A 17838-nucleotide genomic window follows, 5' to 3' on the forward strand; every position below is an offset into this window, starting at 1 on the left:
GCAGCGCTAGTTCAGAGCTCACCTCCCATCACCCACGTGCCTTGACCTGGGAGGGAGGCCACGTAGCGGTTCAGGCTGGGTTGGCTGGGAGCAGGCCCCTCCATCAGAGGAGACTCTTCGTAGGGCAGGGTGGCCAGCCAGGAGGCTCTTTCCCCCACACGAAGAAGGGAAGCGCAGACGTGGGGGTGGGGCTGGGGGTGGGAGGAAGAACGGACACACCCGGGGTCCACTGTGCAACACACTGTGACCCAGCTCGGCAGCGCTGGGACAGCAGGCCTTTCAGGTAGGAGCTGCTCGCCGAGCCACACGCGGCACCGGCACATTCTACACACGCCGCCCAGCGGACTAAGGGCACGACCCGACGGGGCACACCTCATCGCTTCCACCGCCACCACCCAGCGGGGCCTGGACCGTGCACACTCCTCTTCACACCCCTCCCCATCGTGCCCACGCCCCACACCTGCACGCACTCCATCCCATCACCGCGCGCACCCGCAGCCGCCCGCTCTGCACACACGGAGCACGCACTTCTGCATCCACTCGCACCCGAACTCCACGGGACGCCGAGCCCCGTCCACGGCCGCGGCCGCAACTCCACACTCCACGCCCCACTTTCCGCAGCCACACACCGGGCGTCCCACCCCAGCCCGGCCTTCGGGGCCCGGCAGCCCCTCGAGGCGGTGCACGCCACTTGCACGCGGCCACAGCCCCCCGGGGGCCGCCGCCACGCGGTCGGGTCCCGGCACCGACTCGGCGGCCCGCGCGGCCGGCGCGCCCGGCCCCGCCGCTCGCTCCGCGCGCCCCCCTCCGCCTCGCCGCGCCCGCCCGCTCGCTCCCTCCCGATTTGGGAAGGCGGCCGCGGGGCGGGCGGGGGTGGCGGGGGAGGGGCGGGGCGGGGGAGGATGACATGTGAGCGGCGCGCCTGAGGCAGGTGGAAAGGCGAGCGGCATGGAGCGCGTAATAAGAGAGTTGGAGTCGGAAAGAGCCGCCCCAGTCGCCGGGGAAGCGGGCGGTCAGTGCGGGCTCCGGCGGCCCCCAGGCTCCGCGCGCCCGCCCCCGGCCCCCGCGCCTCCCCGGCCCGGCCCCTAGCCCCCGCCGCCCCGCGCCGGCCCCGGGCTGCCCCGCCGGGCCCGGGTCCGAGCCATGCGCCGCTGAGCGCCCCGCGCGCGCCCGCCCCGGACCTTAGCCGGGCCCCGGCCCCCCCTCTGCCCGGCGCCGCCCATGGCCGAGGCCCCCCCGCGCCGCCTCGGCCTGGCCCCCCCGCCCGGGGACGCCCCCCGAGCCGAGCTGGTGGCGCTCACCGCGGTGCAGAGCGAGCGGGGCGAGGCGGGCGGGGGCGGCTCCCCGCGCCGCCTCGGCCTTCTGGGCAGCCCCCTGCCGCCGGGCGCGCCCCTCCCTGGGCCGGGCTCGGGCTCGGGCTCCGCCTGCGGCCAGCGCTCCTCGGCCGCGCACAAGCGCTACCGCCGCCTGCAGAACTGGGTCTACAACGTGCTGGAGCGACCCCGCGGCTGGGCCTTCGTCTACCACGTCTTCATGTGAGTTTGCGACCCTGCGCCCCTTGCCGCGCCCCCGTGTGTCGACCCCCGCGCGGCCCCTGCCCGAGCCCGGGGCTCCCCGGGGATGGTCGGCCGCCATGACTCCGCCCCCCGCACCCCCCCACCCCAAGTTCCCACGACCGACCCTCCTCTCTACCCCCAAGCCTGAGCCCGATTTCTGATCCCCCGGTCTGACCTTAACCCTGATCCCCAGGTCCTGATCCCCGCTTGACCTCGCTTCTGACCTCCCCACCGCAACTCTTTATTTTCACCCTGATCTCCAACCCCTGCTCCTCTGTCCCAGGTACTCCCCACATCCAGCTTCTGGTCCCCCATCCTCTCTGCATTCCGGAGCCACTACAGCGGGGTCCCCTTTCCTCTTCCCTGCCTGTCTCCTTGTGCCCCAGACACAAAAGGGACTCATTGGCCCCCACACACTTTCTGTCACCATCTCCCCAACTTTGTTGGCAGAGTGGGCTCCCCCCCGGGCTCCCCTTGGAGATGACCCTGTCCAGGAATGGCCTCCACTCCATTCTGGGGCTGGCACCCCATTGTAGGTGTTTGGGGGTCCCCGTGAACCACCTGAGCCCTGACACTCGTGTGTGCTGTATGTCTGTCTTCACCCAGCCTCCCCTCCACCGTCAACTCCCCAGTGGCAGGAGCGGGCGGCCCTGCTAGCTTGCCCAGCTCGCTGGCTGCTGCACCAGGCCTGGCGCTGGGCACCCTGGGGAAAAAGAAAGAGGAGAGGGGTAGGTTTGGAAACACTGACGCTGCGGGCCCCCTCCTCCCCCTTGCCAAGCTCCTACAACTTTCAAAAACACTGACCCCTCTTGGATGTAAAGAGTGAATTTTGGCAGCTTAGAGCTCAGTCTTGGGGGACGGCCTGGCCCAGCCGGGAACATGAGAGGCCCCGCAGATATCAGTTGAAGGGCCGGGCCTGGCGCTGGGACGCCCGGAGGTGCCCGAGAAAGACCTCCGGTCCCTGGAAAATGTACCGATATTAATTCCTTATTGCTGCTCTCAGAGAGGGCTCTCTGGTCTTGGGGTCTCCTGGGTGGTCCCCTTGCCTACCCACCTGACTGTCAGATGGTCTTTCTGCCTTGTCTGGCTGGCCCTGTGCCGGAATTTCCACCTGTGTGTGGTTGGCCCGTCTATTCATCTCTCCCCCTGACTGTCCAGCCGTCCCTCTGCTTGTCTGTTTCCATCCCTCTGTGTGCCTGCCTGTCCACCTGTCCATCTGCCTGTCCACCTGCCTCACTCTTCTACTTGTCTTTTTCTTCCTGTCTTTTGGTCTGTCTTCCTGCCTGCCTCTGCCCCATCCTAACTGGGCCCACAGAATTTCAGAGGTGCAGGGGAGGAAAATGCTAGCAAAAGAGCCCCCCCCCCCCCCCCCCGCCCCGCCACAGGGAAGGTGGAGGAAAAGAACTCTCTCAGCCAGTATGCTTGGGGGCGGGGGGGGGGGATGGGGGTGGGGGTGTAGCCTTGACTTTGTGCAGAGACCCCCGCTGGGCTAGGCCCCGGGGCAGAGTGGAGTTTGTCAGGACATGAGGTCAGGTTTAGGGTCATGGTCAGCTGTTAGGAGTAGTTCAACCCCCAGTGCCCATTGGGAAGGTCCAAGCTGAATATTTTTCGCGGCAGAGAGGACTGCTGGAGTGATGACAGTACAAGGGACAGTGGAGTCAGGTGAGAGGAGCAGGGGGACTGCTAATTAAGGGTGGTTGTACTGCTTGCATTGCAGCCTGGGGTGCCCAAGGAGGCTGAGACGCAGAGAGCGCTGTGCCTTCCGTGGGCTCCTCTTGGGAGATGACTTGTCCAAGGCATGGCTGGGCCTGGGGAAGCCAGTTGACCTCTGGGGTGGGGGTCTTTAGTCCCGAGGCCTGGCCTCTCGGTCTCCACGGGGGTCACTGGAGGTGAAGGACCAGCCTCATGTCACCTGGCTAGCCACTGTCTTCGCGTCCTCTGGAAGGGCCTCTCCTTCCTCTCCAGGAGCTAAATCCGCTGGCACCTTTGCCCCACATCCTCCCCTTTCCGGATGCCAGGAATGCCCTGGCCAGGGGCACGCTTGTTCTGACCACTTGTGCCCGGGAGCCCAGGGACGAGGCATCTCAGGAGCTCTGAGGAAGGAAATGCAGTGTGAAAACATCCAGACATTTAGGAGTTCTCAGGGAACTGGTCATCTGACTTAGAGATCAAAGAAAGTGAGGGGTTGGGAGCCCCACCTCTTGTGTGCTGTGTGATCTTGGGTTGATGGCTGGGCCTCTCTGAGCTTTTAGATGTCTCGGCCATCAAAGTGGTTAGAAACCCCAACCTTGTGGACCTCCCTCTTGGATAAGGTAATAGGTGGGAAAGAGCTTGGTGAGCTGGAAGGGTCTGAGTGTAAAAGATGGATGTTATTATTGGGGCTGGCGGAGGGGGCCCACACAGGAAGCCTCTCTCATTCTGGAGGCGCTCCAGGTGTGGGGTTTCTCAGCCACTCACTGTAGGGTCTTGGCTGTTCTTGCCAGGAAGCGCTTCCTGCTGTTGGACTTCTAGCTCTCCCGCTGCACTGTTGGTCAAATCCTTTCCCCACTCCACAATGGCGCTCCGAGGCAGCTCAAGCGTAGGGGTTCCAATGTGCACAGTTAGCAAGCACCCCCTTCCCAGAGGCTCAGGCCCAAGTAGGAGGGCCCTGGCAGAAAAGCCTGGAAGAGGAGGGCTCAGAAGGAGGGAATTGGGGTGAGCTGGGTCTGTTCACCCCAGGCGACACCGCCCTCACACCTGCCAGCGAGGTCCTCCTGGGCCCCGCACCTTTTCTGGCACCGAGGTGTGGGAGATTACCCAGAAGACAAGCCCCGATTTTTCCTCTCCTGCCAGTGCAGCTGTGGCCTCTGGGAAGTGGGAACCGCTGACTCCGGTCTTCTCCTTACTGAGGTCCAGCCTGAGGGATTGTGGGCCCATCTCTGAGCTCTCTCACCTCTCTTTAGGCTCCCAGTCCTCTCAGCCAGTCCCTCCTCTGCATCCCCAGCCTTTGACTTAAGCCCTCAACCCTTTATAGACCCTGCTCTCTGAATTTTGAGAAACACCACATCACTGCCCATCCTGCTTCTTGAGCCTTCGGGAAGGATGCTCACCTCCTTGCTGCATTCTCTCAAAGGCCACCCCAGCCTCCCTTTTGAAGCCAGAGCGCTGGAAGGGGCTGATACAGGGCAAGGCCCCATCACTTCCCATCTTCCCCGCGCCACTGTGAGGCTGGCTGCTTCCAGCCCCCAGCTGCCCAGCACTTTCTCTATGTGAAGGCTTACACTCTGTAAACATCCTCCTCAGCCTTGTCCCTGGGGTCAGAAGCTGTGGGAATGGGGAGGGGAGGAGGTGGCCGCCGCTCCTGGGGCCCTAGACTCCTAATCCGGGAGTCCTCCAAGCTCCCACCCTGACCATCTGAGAAAGATCACTGCCTGGGTTGGAAATAAGTCCAGCAGAGGGGGCCCAGAGCCCTCAGGCATCCCCACTAGGTGGGTCCTCACATTTTGACAGCCCATTTTGCTTATGAGAAAACTAAGGCTCCCGAGTCAAACAGTGAATGAGAAGCAAATGCAGAACCAGACGCAAAGACTCCTGACTTCCTGTCCAGGACCACCCCCTGCTCCCTGCAGCCGCCTGGGTTGGCCCTTGGAATTTGAACTGAAGTTTCTCATCACGCGTGGAGCATCGGTTATGTGGCCGGGCACCGTGCTAAGTGCTCTCCGTAGACCACGTCCTTGAGGAGGGTACTGTTCTCCTCCTCCTTTGACAGATGGGGAGACTGAGGCTCAAGAGAGGTCACTGAGGAGCCTGCTCAGAGCTACGTCGGACTCAGAGCTGTCCTTCTCCTGCGACTCGGCTTAGGCCAGCAGCCTAGCCCCAGGCCCAGCCTCAGGCGCGGTAGTCCTGTGTCAGTGGTTTCTCTGGCCCCAGCACCCAGCACACAGGCAGCAGGGGGTGGGCAGTGACAAGGGTTTGTGGGATTGGGTGGAAACTGCCCAGCCTCACCCAAGGCAGTCATACTTCTGCTGTTCACGGCTTTGCACACACGTCCCCGTGGCACGCTCAGCGGCCTGCCTCATGCACACGCTCACTACAACTTGGACACACACGGCCGTGGATGTCACACACGCACCTGCAGCAGGCATCCAGTGAAAGGAAACCTAATGCACAGCTGTGTCCACTCTGCACTCGCTTCGCAGACACACACCTGGGCCTGCGGCCCCAGCCCAGACCCGTAGGACAGAGCAGAGTTGACCCCACTCCCGAGTTTTCTGCCCCCCCCCCCCCCGCCTGTCCATACCTGCGGGGCTGCCCTTAGAGGTCTGTGTGTATTTGTGCGTTTGTCTGGGAGGGCGGCCTCAGGCCCGCGTGGGAGCAGCGTGGGTGGCCTCCTAGAATTTTGCTGGCCTTTGCTTCCCCCGAAGGGCCCTCTGAGGCCCTTCTGCCCAGGCCTGCAGTGTGCTGCTGGGTACGCCAAGGCACGGAAAGGGGCAGATCGGTGGTATGACTGTGCCAGGAGCCCAGGCCTTCTGCCTCCCAGGTCAGGACTTGAGATGACAGTGTTCCTCACCCCCCCACCCCGGGCTGATGCTCCAAGAACTTGGCCTGATGCTGGGGACAGCCTTGGAGCTTGACCCCAATTTTTTTGTGCCGCTGTTTTTAAGTTCTTAATTCTTTTGTCTGGTCTTTGTGAGGAGGGGGCGAATGGAGAGACCATCCTGCCAGCTTTCTATCCCTTCTATTCCCCACCCTCCCCCTTAGGTCCCTTTGCACCCTCCTGCCCGAACTCTCCTTTGGGGGTCACCGGAGCAGGTTAGATTCCTCACTGCTACCCCACCCCAACCCCGTAGTACATTCGTTCCTGCCGTTGAGGAAGCCGTGCTGAATGACTAACTTCAGTCCGTATTGCCGTGGAAGCCTAGATTCTTGAACGTTGGAGCCAGGAGTGTTTCAAGAGGTGATTATTCTTGGGCTGATGGCAGCACTTTGAGTGGGTGATTAATTGAAGTTTCTCTGAGCCAGTCAAGGGAGCTCGAACCGCCTGGGGAGCAGGAGAGAGGAAAGCTCTGCAGAGTCTGTGGCCAAGGCCTTGCCCCTGCTCCAAAGGAGGCCACGCAGGGAGCTTCCCCCACTTGGAGCGGCTCATCACCCTTCCTCCCCGCACCACACGCACGGGGGCCATTGTGCAGGACTGACCCTCCTATGGGCCAAGGGGCCCAGCGGGGAACTCTGGGGGCAGCCCCTCTCTAACACCCCCAGTGTGGGAGTCGTGGGGCTGGGGTGGAGAAAGGGGCGACGTGTCCTGTCTCCAGTGGCTGCCCCACCGAGGGTTAAGAGCATGGGATCTGAGCCGGACAGATTTGGGTGCACTTCTGGTTCTACCCTTAGCGGTTATGTGCCTTTGGGCAAGTTACTTCACCTCTCTGAGCTTCAATTTTTATCATCTGAAAGCTGGGAATGACCATTCCAGCCTCTGGGATAGTCAAGGCCAAGTGGGTTAAAGCACCTGCTCTGTGCCCTGCATGGGCCGCAGCCACCGGCAAGGGCACCCGCGTATTGTGTTGTTGTCATTTTCACTGTTCTGCCTGGGGAGGGTCCGACTGGGTGCTGGCCCAGTAGGGGGCAGAGTGTGAGCTCTCCGCGGGGGTCCTGAGGGCCCCAGCCTGAGCCCCTTCCTTGTGGTCCCTCATGTAACCGCGTTCACATCTGAGCAAAGTGAGGCCGGTGAGAGGGTGCCACCCACCTATATGCTACCTTGTACCAGGTCACGTAACTAGTGAAGGGTGGTGCCAGGACTCCAGCTTGGATCCTTAGGACGCTCTCCACCAGGCCTGGGGGCGGTGGGGGGGGGGGGGGGCACAGGGAGACAGACCTAGGACTGGGGCCCAGGGGGAAGTCTGCTGAGACTGTCTGGCCACTGGCCTTTCCTGCTTCCTCTCCCAGGGGCTGGCGGAGAGGTCTGGGGGGTAAGTGTGAGCATGTCTGTGTGGTGCGGGGGAGGGGCGTGTATGTGACAGGGTCACCGTCTGGCCAGGCAGGCCGAGGTGTGGGCCTCGTTAGCAAACCCTGCAGCGAGCCTGGCCCCAGGGAGATGGAAGAACAGCCATGGTGCTCAGGGGGACAGTGGGGGGGGGCTGCTGGGAGAGGAGGGCGATACCCCACTCTCTCCTGATGTATCATCCTGGGGAATGGGGACAGGGAATCCCAAAGGTGATTCAGAGATCTCAACACCTGCTGGGAAGGTACCCACCCCCACGCCACCCCAATCCCCAAGCCTCACTCTCCTCCCCTGTAAAATGGGGCTGAACTGGAAAGTGGACCATTCAGGGCTATCAGGCGCAGAGTGATTCTGGAGGGCCGGAAGAGCCACCGTATAGACTCTGAGTGTTGCCAGGCGAGGACCTGGGCAGTCTCCAGCACCTTCTCCCTGGGCCCCTCAGAGGACTGGGAGCACCAAGAAGGGCACCCAGGAGGCTGGAGCACCCAGCTGGGGCTCTAAGGGGCTGGGGAGAGGGTGCTGGTCAGACCTCTGGGGCCCCCATGAAGTGCCCCTAGGACTCCAGGCTTTCTGGGCAACTCTTTCCCTAGGGCAGGATCTTCGTGCCCTGGGGGTTGGCACCTGGTGGGGGGTGAGGAGGGAATGGGAGGGGCAGCCCCAGGCAGCAGACTAATTGGGCTGGGAATCTGTGGGCAGCGCCTGAGGGAGGGAGGCAAAGAGAGCTGGAGCTCAGCAGTTCCTTCCCTCTTTCTTACTTCTTGGAGATTTGGGGAAGAGTGGGTGGAGTGGGGTCTCTGGCCTAGGGGCCCTCCCCAGTCCCTGCAGGGAAATCTGGGGGGTACTTTCTCCTGACTCCTCAGACATCTAGGCCAGGCAGGTGGGAGAGGGAGGAAAGCTTGCTGGAGATCAGTGGAGCAGGGTTCCCACTGAAGCATAAGGGATGCAGGTCAGACAGCAGGAAGGACTGCCCAACAACCAGGAGGCAGAGCGAATTCCCTGGGGTGCTCTTTCTAAAGCTTGGGGACCCATGTCTAGCGTGGCTGGGCAAGATCTACTCTGCTAATTATCCTCGGCAAGCAAGCGGTACCCCTCCCTAACAGTGTGAGAATGGAAAACAGAGACTGCTCCCTGGAGCCCAGCTCTGGGGGCTGGGGGGAGAGGGGTCCAATCCGGTATCTTTTGGCTTTGGTGGGAGGGGGAGGTGGTCACAAGCTACCTCTCTGCCACCCTTCCTTCCCTGCCACTCCTCCCTGGGAGCCTCAGGCCCGTCCAGGTCACCGTCTTTGGGTTTATTTTTTGCTGGGCTAGGCTGTCCCCTGGGAGGGGAGGGGGCAGGGAGCAAAGGAGGGGAGAAGGAACAGCTTTGTCAGCACAATCCCGGGCGCCTCTGCTCCTGCCCTCCTTGGCCTGGCTGCCACCCTCTTCCGGAGAGACCGGTCCCCGGGCCCAATGGGGACCCAGACCCCTGCGGGATGTCCTTCCCTGGGGCACAAATAGGCCTTTCTCCCCTCACCGCTTCTCATTTTGTCCTGCGGCTAGCTTCTTTTCACACATGGGGAAACTGAGGCCAGGAGGAGACACCCCATTGCCCGAGGACACAGCACACGCGGGCCTCCTCAGTGGATGGGTGCTGTACTGTAATCGTCCAGGACCGAGGAATGCCTCCCTCTGCATTCCACCCCTGATTTCACTCACTCGTCTAATTTCCCGACTTCTGCGGATCGCTGGAACTCTGGCGGGAGAGACAGAGGAGGGACGGAAGTGTGACCCGGGCCGGGCCGGCAGAGGGAGGGAGGTACAGCCTGGGGATGCAGTGAAGGCCGCCCAAGCTTGTCGGCCCTCTCCCCTCCGCCCTTCATTCCCCTTTCTGTAAAAAATAAATTAGCCCTATTTTACAGACGGGGGGAATGAAGGCCTAAAGGCAACATAGCTGCTAAGTAGTGGAGGGAGGATTCACACCCACAACGTGGTTCCCTGGGACGCTGCCATGTCGCCCCTGAGGGTCGAAGCCTGTTGGGCCTTCCCTTGCGGAGCCCGCCCTTCCCTTGACTCTCTGGCTCTTCTCCTTCTGCCTGTAGAATGTTGGGGTTCCTCGGGGCTCTGCCCTGTGTCCTCCTCCCTGTACAGAGTTTTTGTGGAGGGGGGGGGCGGGCTCATGCCCTCCTGTGTCACTGGGAGTCACCTCTGTGATGACAGCCTGCCCCTCCGCAGTTCCAGCCCTGAGCTTCCTGTGGACGCCTTGCCTTCTCTTCTGGTGGGCACCTCAAACTCAGCCTCTCCCTCCAGCCTACCCTTCCCCAGTCTCCCCTGACGGTGACGCTCGTACCCTCACTGCCCAAGGCAGGAACCCCTTCCTCAAGCATCCTTAGTGACCCACGTAAGAAGCAACTTGTGTCTCCAGCACATGCTGTTTAATGCTCTCTCTGCTTTCCCCTCGCCCTGAAACTCCCTCCCCTCGCCCATCCGTCATCTCAAGAACTCCTGTTCGCCTCTCAGCTTGAGGACCACCTCTTCTTGGAGTCACTCCCCGCACACCCCCACCCCAGGCTCAACAGGGGGCCCTTCCCCAGAGCTCCGCTCCGCTGGCTTCGCTGGCTTCGCTCAACCAGCCCTGTGTGTTCTTCTGCATGCTTCTGCACCAGGATTGTGAGGTCTGGCCGGTGGGGGTTGAGCACAGGCCTTGGCGTGTGGTTGGTAATTTGTAAATGTTTGCTGAGCCAAGGGAATAAAGGTGGCATTGAGGCGGTTGTAAGGATGAGAACAGTTTTGCCAACTAGAGAGAGGTTGGAATAAGGACCCCAGGTCCTCTGTGCGCAGGCACTGAACTGGAAGCTTTAGCGATTTTTATCCTGAGTGCATTCCACGTGGAGGCAACAGCGAGAGCAAAGGCTCTGGGGTAGAATGCTCTTCCTCTACCCTTTCTGCCCCAGGATCTGCAGAGTCTGTTGTTGTGTCCGCGGCCCTGAGGGTGGAGCCTGGATCATCAGGCTATGGAGGTAGACTTTGCCCTGTGGGCAGTGGGGGACAGCCATAGGCAGTGGCAGGACAGGGAGGTGCCACTGGCTGGAAGCCTGATTTCTTCCCAGGAGCTAGTGCTTTGCAAACACTATTGTTCCCATTTTGCAGATAGGAAACTAAGGCTCAGAGAGGAGAAATAACTTGCCCCAGATCACACAGCTTGTCCACGGGGGAGCCAGGATTCGAACCCACGTCCGTGTGGCCCCCGGCCCAAGCTCCGGATGTCGCTCAGATACGTCAGCAGACCCATGCGGTTCTCAGTGGCCTAAGGCAAAATTGAAGGAAATAAGGACAATGTGGTGACTTTTTCATAAAGCTAAATTTATTCCACTTAAAGGAGTTTTAGTCTGAGATTATGTCCTTTCTTTTATGAAATGATGGGGCTGGGAATTTTTTTCAAATGTCCTTACTTGGCAAAATAAAAAGTTGACAACCAGTCCCCAAGTGTTTTTGGGAAATTTTACCCGTGCGTGAAATCCTTGAGTCTGGGCGCCACCCAGCCTCCTCCCTCCTGAGCTCGAAGGCCGGAAGAGTCTGGGTGGGATGGAAGGATTAGAGGGATGGTCAGTCTCCACTATCCATTCCTTCTAGGCCTGTGCACCCAGAGTGCAGTGAGGACCAGCTCAGGCTCTAGCCAAGATTGGGCTGGGGGTGGGTGGGGACAGGGTCAACCACAGTCAGGGTTCACCTGTCAGTGAAGGGAGCACTGGGGAGGGGCGCCTGGTGGCTCAGTCAGTTAAGCTTCCGACTTTTGATTTCAGCTCAGGTCATGATCTCACAGTTGTGTGATCGAGCCGCGACTCAGACTCTGAGCTGACAGCACAGAGCCTGCTTGGAATTCTCTCTCTCCCCCTCTCTCTGCCTCTCCCCCTGCTCGTGCTCACTCTCTCTCTCAAAATAAATAAATAAGGGGCGCCTGGGTGGCTCTGTCGGTTGAGCTTCCGACTTTGGCTCAGGTCACGATCTCACGGTCTGTGAGTTCGAGCCCTGCGTCAGCCTCGGTGCTGATAGTGCGGAGCCTGCTTGGGATTCTGTCTCTCTCCCTCTCTCTCTGCCCCTCCCCTGCTAGCTCGGGCGCAAGTGTTCTCTCTCTCTCTCTCTCTCACTTGATCTTAGCCAAAAGGCTGAGAAGCGACGTCCGTCTCTCTCAAAATAAATAAAAACAAACTTTAAAAAAGAAAAGAAAGAAAAAAGAGATATCTCAGGTATTGTGCCAAATGTTTTCCAAATATCCCTTCATTTAATCCTTCCAAGAGCCCTGGGGGTAGGTACTTTCATTACCCCACTGCACAGAAGAGGACACTGAAGCGTAAACGTTAAGCATGTGCCTTTGTCACACAGCCAGTAAATGCTGCGCACCCGGGAGGGCGGGAGTTTAAGCCTGAGCGTGCAAGGACTCTGGGGTGAGCAGGTCTTCAGGGCCGCAGTCAGTGTGTGTGAGGGGGTGGGGGGCGCGGTGGCGCTCACAGTGTACATGGGGATGTGGGTTGGGATGGGAAGGCCACCTTCCTGCTGGGTGGCCTCCAGCGGTCACCTTCCTCTCTGAGCCTCAGCCTCCCTCTCCTACTATGGCTCTCAATAATAAGAGAGATAATAATAGCAAAGGCTTACCCATCATATTATGCCTGACTGGCCCTCATGGTCCTGCAGCCAGTATGAGAACCAGCTGAGCCTCAAAGTTCATGGTCTTGTCCTCCACCCCAGTTCTGCGCTGGGAACTTGCTCTCTCACTTGGGAAGCCTTCACTGGCAATCGCTTGGGGCCCGTCACTGTCCCAGGTGCTGGGGACAGAGTAGTGAATCAGACCCTCCCTTGGTCCCCGGGGAGATGTGGCAGAAGCTGATGGTTGTCCGGGGAGTGCAGAGTCCTGTAGGAGCCCAGCACAAAGGGGCCAAACCCAGCCCTAAATTGGGCATGGCTAGGAAGGCCTCCCAGAGGAAGAGGTTTAAGTCAAGCCCTACAACATGAGTAGGAGTAGTAGTTAACCAAGCCAAAAGGAGCATGGAACAGCATTCTGGGCAGAGGGACTAGCATGGGCAAAGCCCAGAGGTGAGGCTGACCATGGCATTTGCAAAGACCTCCAAGAGGTCAGGAGAGTGGGAGCCTGGAGGGAGCAGGAGGTATGCAGAGAAGAGGCTGGGACACGAGCTGAGGGTGTCAGGCTGAGGAGCAGTGACTTCCTGGAGGAGAAGGAAGGAAGTGAAGACAGGAGTACCCTGGGCAGATTGGTATTTTAGAAACACCTTTGTGGATCTCCAAGGAGGATGGTAAGGGGGGAAATTCTGGCAGGGAGCCATGGGGATGCCATCCACTTGGCCTCTTTTTCCCTCTGCCCTCCCCTCCCCTTGGCCCAGCCCCCTGAGTGGCTCCTCTGGAGCTGCCCACTAACTCTGCCGAGGCCTGACCAGACCTGGCCTGAAGCCCTAGGACTTTGCCTGTAGGGAAAGTTCAGCTGCTTATGCAAAGCCTGGCCTGGGGGAAGGTGTGTGTGGCTGAGCTCAGGGAGCCTTTGGAAGCAGAGGGGATGGGTGCAGGCCCGGAGGCTGTCTGCAAGGATGTCTGGGGATAGGGATTAGGATCTACGCGGGTCCCTAGAACAGTGGCCTTAGAACAGGCTCGCGAGAACACCCAGGGGTTTGGCCCAGCTAGTGGTGCGGTGTCCTGGAGAAGGACGGAGCTCGGGTGGCCCAGCCTGCCCCACCTCTTTGTCCCCTCCCTTTCTTGCAGCTCAATAGAGTGTGGAAATCACCGGTCTCACCCCATCCCCTCATTCTACTGATGGGGAAACTGAGGCCCAGAACAGGGCATGGGCTGAACTTAGGTCAGTGGCAGAGCTCAGACTGCAGCCCAGCCTAGCTCAAAAGTCTCAGTTGTCCCCAACACCTATAAATAACAGTGAAAAACTTTCTGCAGTGAAAACTTTTCTGCAGAGCTGACCGGGGACCCGGTGCCTTCTGGGTGGTCTTTGGCAGGCCTCTTCACATCCCTGAGCCTCGGCCTCCGGGTCCAAAATGCTACCTTGGGGCGCCTGGGCGGCTCGGTCAGTTAAGCATCTGACTCTTGGTGTCAGCTCAGGTCATGATCTCACGGTTTGTGGGATCGAGCCCCAAGTCGGGTTCCACGCTGTCAGCGAGGAGCCTGCTTGGGATTCTCTCTCTCCTTCTCTCTCTGCCATTTCCCTGCTCATGCACGCTGTCTTTCTCTCTCAAAATAAATAAATGAACTTTAAAACCAAACCAAACCAAACCAAACCAAACCAAACCAAAAATGCTACAAAAACAAAAAGGCTACACCCCCTCTCCACTGGATGGTCCACAAAGCACTTAAAGCCATGCCTGGCCCATTGTGGGGCTTAATTAATGTTTGCTCAGTGGAATCCCACTGAGTTCTCCCAACAACCCTGGAGGAGATATTGTTACACTATTTTACACTGAGGCTCAGAAAGGAGAAGTGACTTGCCCAAGGTTATTCAGCTGGAAGTAGCTGATATGGGGCTGGAGCCCAGGTGTCCAGGCACCTAAGACCCCTGATGGACATGGCCCCAGTTTGGAGCCTCTGCTCTCAGTGCGTATCAGTTTAGTGTCTCAAGCAAGACCCAACAGTCAGCTGGGCAGAGTGTGTGTGTGTGTGTGTGTGTGTGTGTGTGTGTGTGTGTGTGTATGTGTGTGTATGGCAAGCTGGCCTGGCCTGAAGGCTGGAACTCCGCTCACATCAACCCCTGGGCCTCCGTGCTTGGGCAGACTGCAGCTGCTGTCCCATGGGGAAGGGGACCCACTTGCCCTTCTGCACTGAGGGTTTTTTCTCCTGGCTGGTTAGGGAGAGGAGCTGGCTGTGGCGTGACCAACAGGGCGCCTGCCCGCCCCTCTCACACTGGGGTCTGGCCATCTAATGCTCCGCACATGACAGGCATGGGATGGGCACTGGGCTGGGGAGAGGGATTTGCACTCTCCTAAGCCGGGGGCCGCAGCCCTCCTCTGTCTTGGCCAGGGCCGTGGGAGAGGCTTGTCTCTGCCCCCCTGCCCAGTGGCCCCAGCTCAGATCCCTGGCACATACCCAGCTCCTCTGCTTGGGGCCTTCCTCTGCCATACTCATGCTCTTCCCCCTCCCACGATTTGAGCAGAGTTGAGACTTATGGGGGGCAAATGCTGGGGGCATTTGGGGCTAACGGAGATGCCGTGTTGTGTAGCACTTGGGGCTGAACAGTGGGGCGGTATTGAGGGGGTTAGGGCTCACACTGGGCAGAGTTACGGGGAGGACCTGATGGGGTGCAGAGCTGGAGTGTTTGGGGCTAATCCTGGGCCACCCTTTCCTGGAGAAATTTGGCTATAAGTCAGGGAGGCAAATGTATGGGCTATGCACACCCCCCCCCCCCCACCCCGCCCCAGGCAGTAAACATAGCCGTAGCCCAGGAGACTGGCCCAAACATCCCAGCCCCCCCTACGGTTATTTATACCAGGACTCCCTCTCCTTCTCAGGCCTGGTCCGGCCTCTCAATCTACTCCTGAGCTAAGCAACCTGAGTTGAGGAGCCAGACCCCTACCAAGGCAGGAGGCTACAGCTGCAAGCTGCTTGAACCCCACTAGGGGCTGGGCACTCATCACCTCCCAACAGCTTGTATTGAAGGCACTGGGTCTTACAGATCATAAATGTGCTCAAGGAAGTCAAGGTCTGGGCAGGAGGCAGGAACCCTGGATTTACTCTAAAGTGCTGTATGACTGTGGTCACTGACACCCCATAGCCTCAGCATCTATGCTCAGTAGGAGGGAAGGGGCTAGATTAGTGCTTTGCAGACTGTTTTAAGCAGATCTGGTTCCTTACATGAAATGTGACACAGGAGGGCAATAGATAAAACATATCAAAGCGGGCACCTGGGTGGCTCAGTCGGTTAAGGGTCTGACTTTGGCTCAGGTCATGATCTCCCAGTTCATGAGTTCAAGCCCTACATCGGGCTCTGTGCTGACAGCTCGGAGCCTGGAGCCTGCTTCGAATTCTGCGTTTCCCTCTCTGCCCTTCCCTTGCTCATGCTCTGTTTCTCTCTCCTTCAAAAATAAGAAAAAACATTAAAAGAAAAAAAAAACCATATCAAAGCATTGCCACCCTGGGTGGATTCAAAGGTAGGGGCCCAGAATCCTACCCACTCAGCCCGTCTGGCTCTGCATACCAGCAACCCAGCGCCTATACACAGCCATGCTTGTTCTAGAACACATTCCAGGTAACCCTGAAGTCCCCCGACCCCTAAATCCCTGTGTCTGTGCCAGGGCATGTACAGGCCTCTTTCCTGGTTCATCATCCCAAGGGCCGGAGTGGTGTGAGCTCTCCTAGGACCAACAGCAGCTGTTTGCAGCCAGTGTAGATGGAGCCTGGAAGAGTGGGCTGGGGCGCCCGCAGGAGTGGCCCCCAGGCCCCCCTGTTGAGGGATGAGCCCAGTGTGGGAAGAGAAGAGGGCACACTATGGGGTAGCAGCCCCTCCCTGCCAGATTCCAGCATGGAACTATAAAGAGTCCAAGATTTTCAATTCAAACCTGGCCTTCCAGATCGTTATGAAGGTATACGCGTCAGGAAGGGTAAAACGTAGTTTATCTAACAGCTGGCTAGCTTGATTTAAACTTTTAAATATTTAGACTAATAGTCTGTGTGTCCCATTTGTACTTCTTCTCCAACCCTGCCAGTGTTCAGGATGGGCTTGTATTTGCCCTCACTCCACCCACCCACATCTGCAGCCATCCCCAAATGCCTGTACCCAGAGTCCTCAGGCTTCCCAGGACAGTGGAAAGCCCTGACTCACTGATGCTCAAGGTCCTGGTGACCTGGTGGTCTTCCTGATTCCTGCCAAATACTGTCTGAGCATCTACTCAGCCAGCAAGGGCCTTGCCCTTGGTGGCTGGATTCTAATCAGGCGGTGGTTGGGGAGGTGGGGGCTGGACGGAGGCAAGAACAGCCTCAGCAGGAGGGAATCCTAGGGTACCTAGAAAGGGCCAGGAATCCAAAGGGGCTGGGGGAAGCACTTCTCCCTGAAGCAGATCAGGGATTCTTGGGGAGGAAGGGGGAACATCCCCAGGAGAGGAGAGAACGCAAAAGTCACCAAGGCAGAAATGTACAGGGGTGGAGTGTGTCTGACACTTGTGTGTGTTTCCAGCCTCAAGCTCTGGGCTGAGGAGCTTGGATTTTAGGTGGTAAATAGTAGGGAGCCATGGTAGGATTGTAAATGGGGGAGGAGCACTCAGACTGACAGAGGTAATGGACCAGTGGGGGTGGGGATGAATCATGGTAGTCAGTGAAGAGGTGGCTGGAGGGAGGAGGAATGGGGCTCGTCCCTCGATGGACAGGAGTAGGAAGCGGGAGGCTGTGAAGAAAGAGTTGACCTCCATTCTGCCTTCTGGAATCTCTTCTTCTGTCCCCTCTTCCTTCTGTCTCCTTCTCTCCCGTTCTATGGCCCTGTGTCTCCACACTGGGGAGAGAGGCACCTAACCCCAGACCCACCTCCCTAAGGAAGACCAGTTCACACCAGTGGTGAGTGGGAGGCCACAGCTGTATAAGAAGGCACCTGCTCATCATTCCTTCGCTTATTCACTCAACAGATATTTACTGATGACCCACAATGCACCAGACCCTGTGCTAGGTGTGGGAGAGATAGTAGTGAACAGGATAAAGTCGCTGTGTTCACGGAGCTTACATTATGGGGGACTTGGGGGCCAGAAACTGTAGCTTTCCTGGGTGTCCACCCTCTGGCTCGCTTGGCCCATGCCCCTGCATGCCTGGGAGAGGGGACTGTCTCCGTTACCCCCTCATTTGTTCCAGCTGCCCTAGTATCAGCATCCGTGTCTCAGGACACTGGCGAGGGAGGTCTAATGCCCAGGGCCCTGGCCACAGGGACTGCTCATCTCCATAAGATGAGTCCAGGCCTGGAGGTCAGGTTCTGGGCTCAGGCCCTAGTTCTTTTCACTCACAAATGAGTTGGAGCCCCTTACAAGGACCTTCCTGGCCTCAGTTTCTTTATCTGTTAAGTGTGGCTTTGGGGAAGCCCCGAGGAAATGAGGGGAGGAAAAGACCAGTCAATTCCAGTATTCCCCACTGGTGGACAGCAGAGGTGAAAGGATGCGAAGGACTCAATATCATCATCATTATCAACACAAGATAATAATGGCTGCTCTCTGTTGTATTCACTGTGGACCAGCCTCAGGCATCTTCTCATTTCACTTGTTCCTCACCACCAGCTCTGAATCTTCCCTCCCCATTTTTCAGATGAGGAAACTGAGTCTCAGCAAGGTGAAATGACTTGCTTGAGGT

The 17838-nt window shown here is 58.9% G+C and overlaps 1 protein-coding gene across 2 annotated transcripts in view; it reads left to right on the plus strand.

Moving 5' to 3' along the window:
* The first annotated feature begins 1122 nt into the window (after positions 1-1122).
* KCNQ4 (potassium voltage-gated channel subfamily Q member 4) overlaps positions 1123-17838 on the plus strand; it is a 53488-nt gene continuing 36772 nt past the window's right edge. Inside the window, exon 1 of one of the 2 annotated variants that reach the window (XM_086716613.1) lies at positions 1123-1535. In XM_086716613.1, the coding sequence (XP_086572739.1) occupies positions 1222-1535 (314 nt within the window). In that variant the 5' untranslated portion in view covers positions 1123-1221. The remainder of the gene's footprint in view (positions 1536-17838) is intronic. The other variant, XM_086716612.1, reaches the window with a different exon arrangement.

Source organism: Puma concolor, chromosome C1 (assembly GCF_028749965.1).
Source record: "Puma concolor isolate L17-30 chromosome C1, mPumCon1.1.hap2, whole genome shotgun sequence".
NCBI classification, from domain to species: Eukaryota; Metazoa; Chordata; class Mammalia; order Carnivora; family Felidae; genus Puma; species Puma concolor.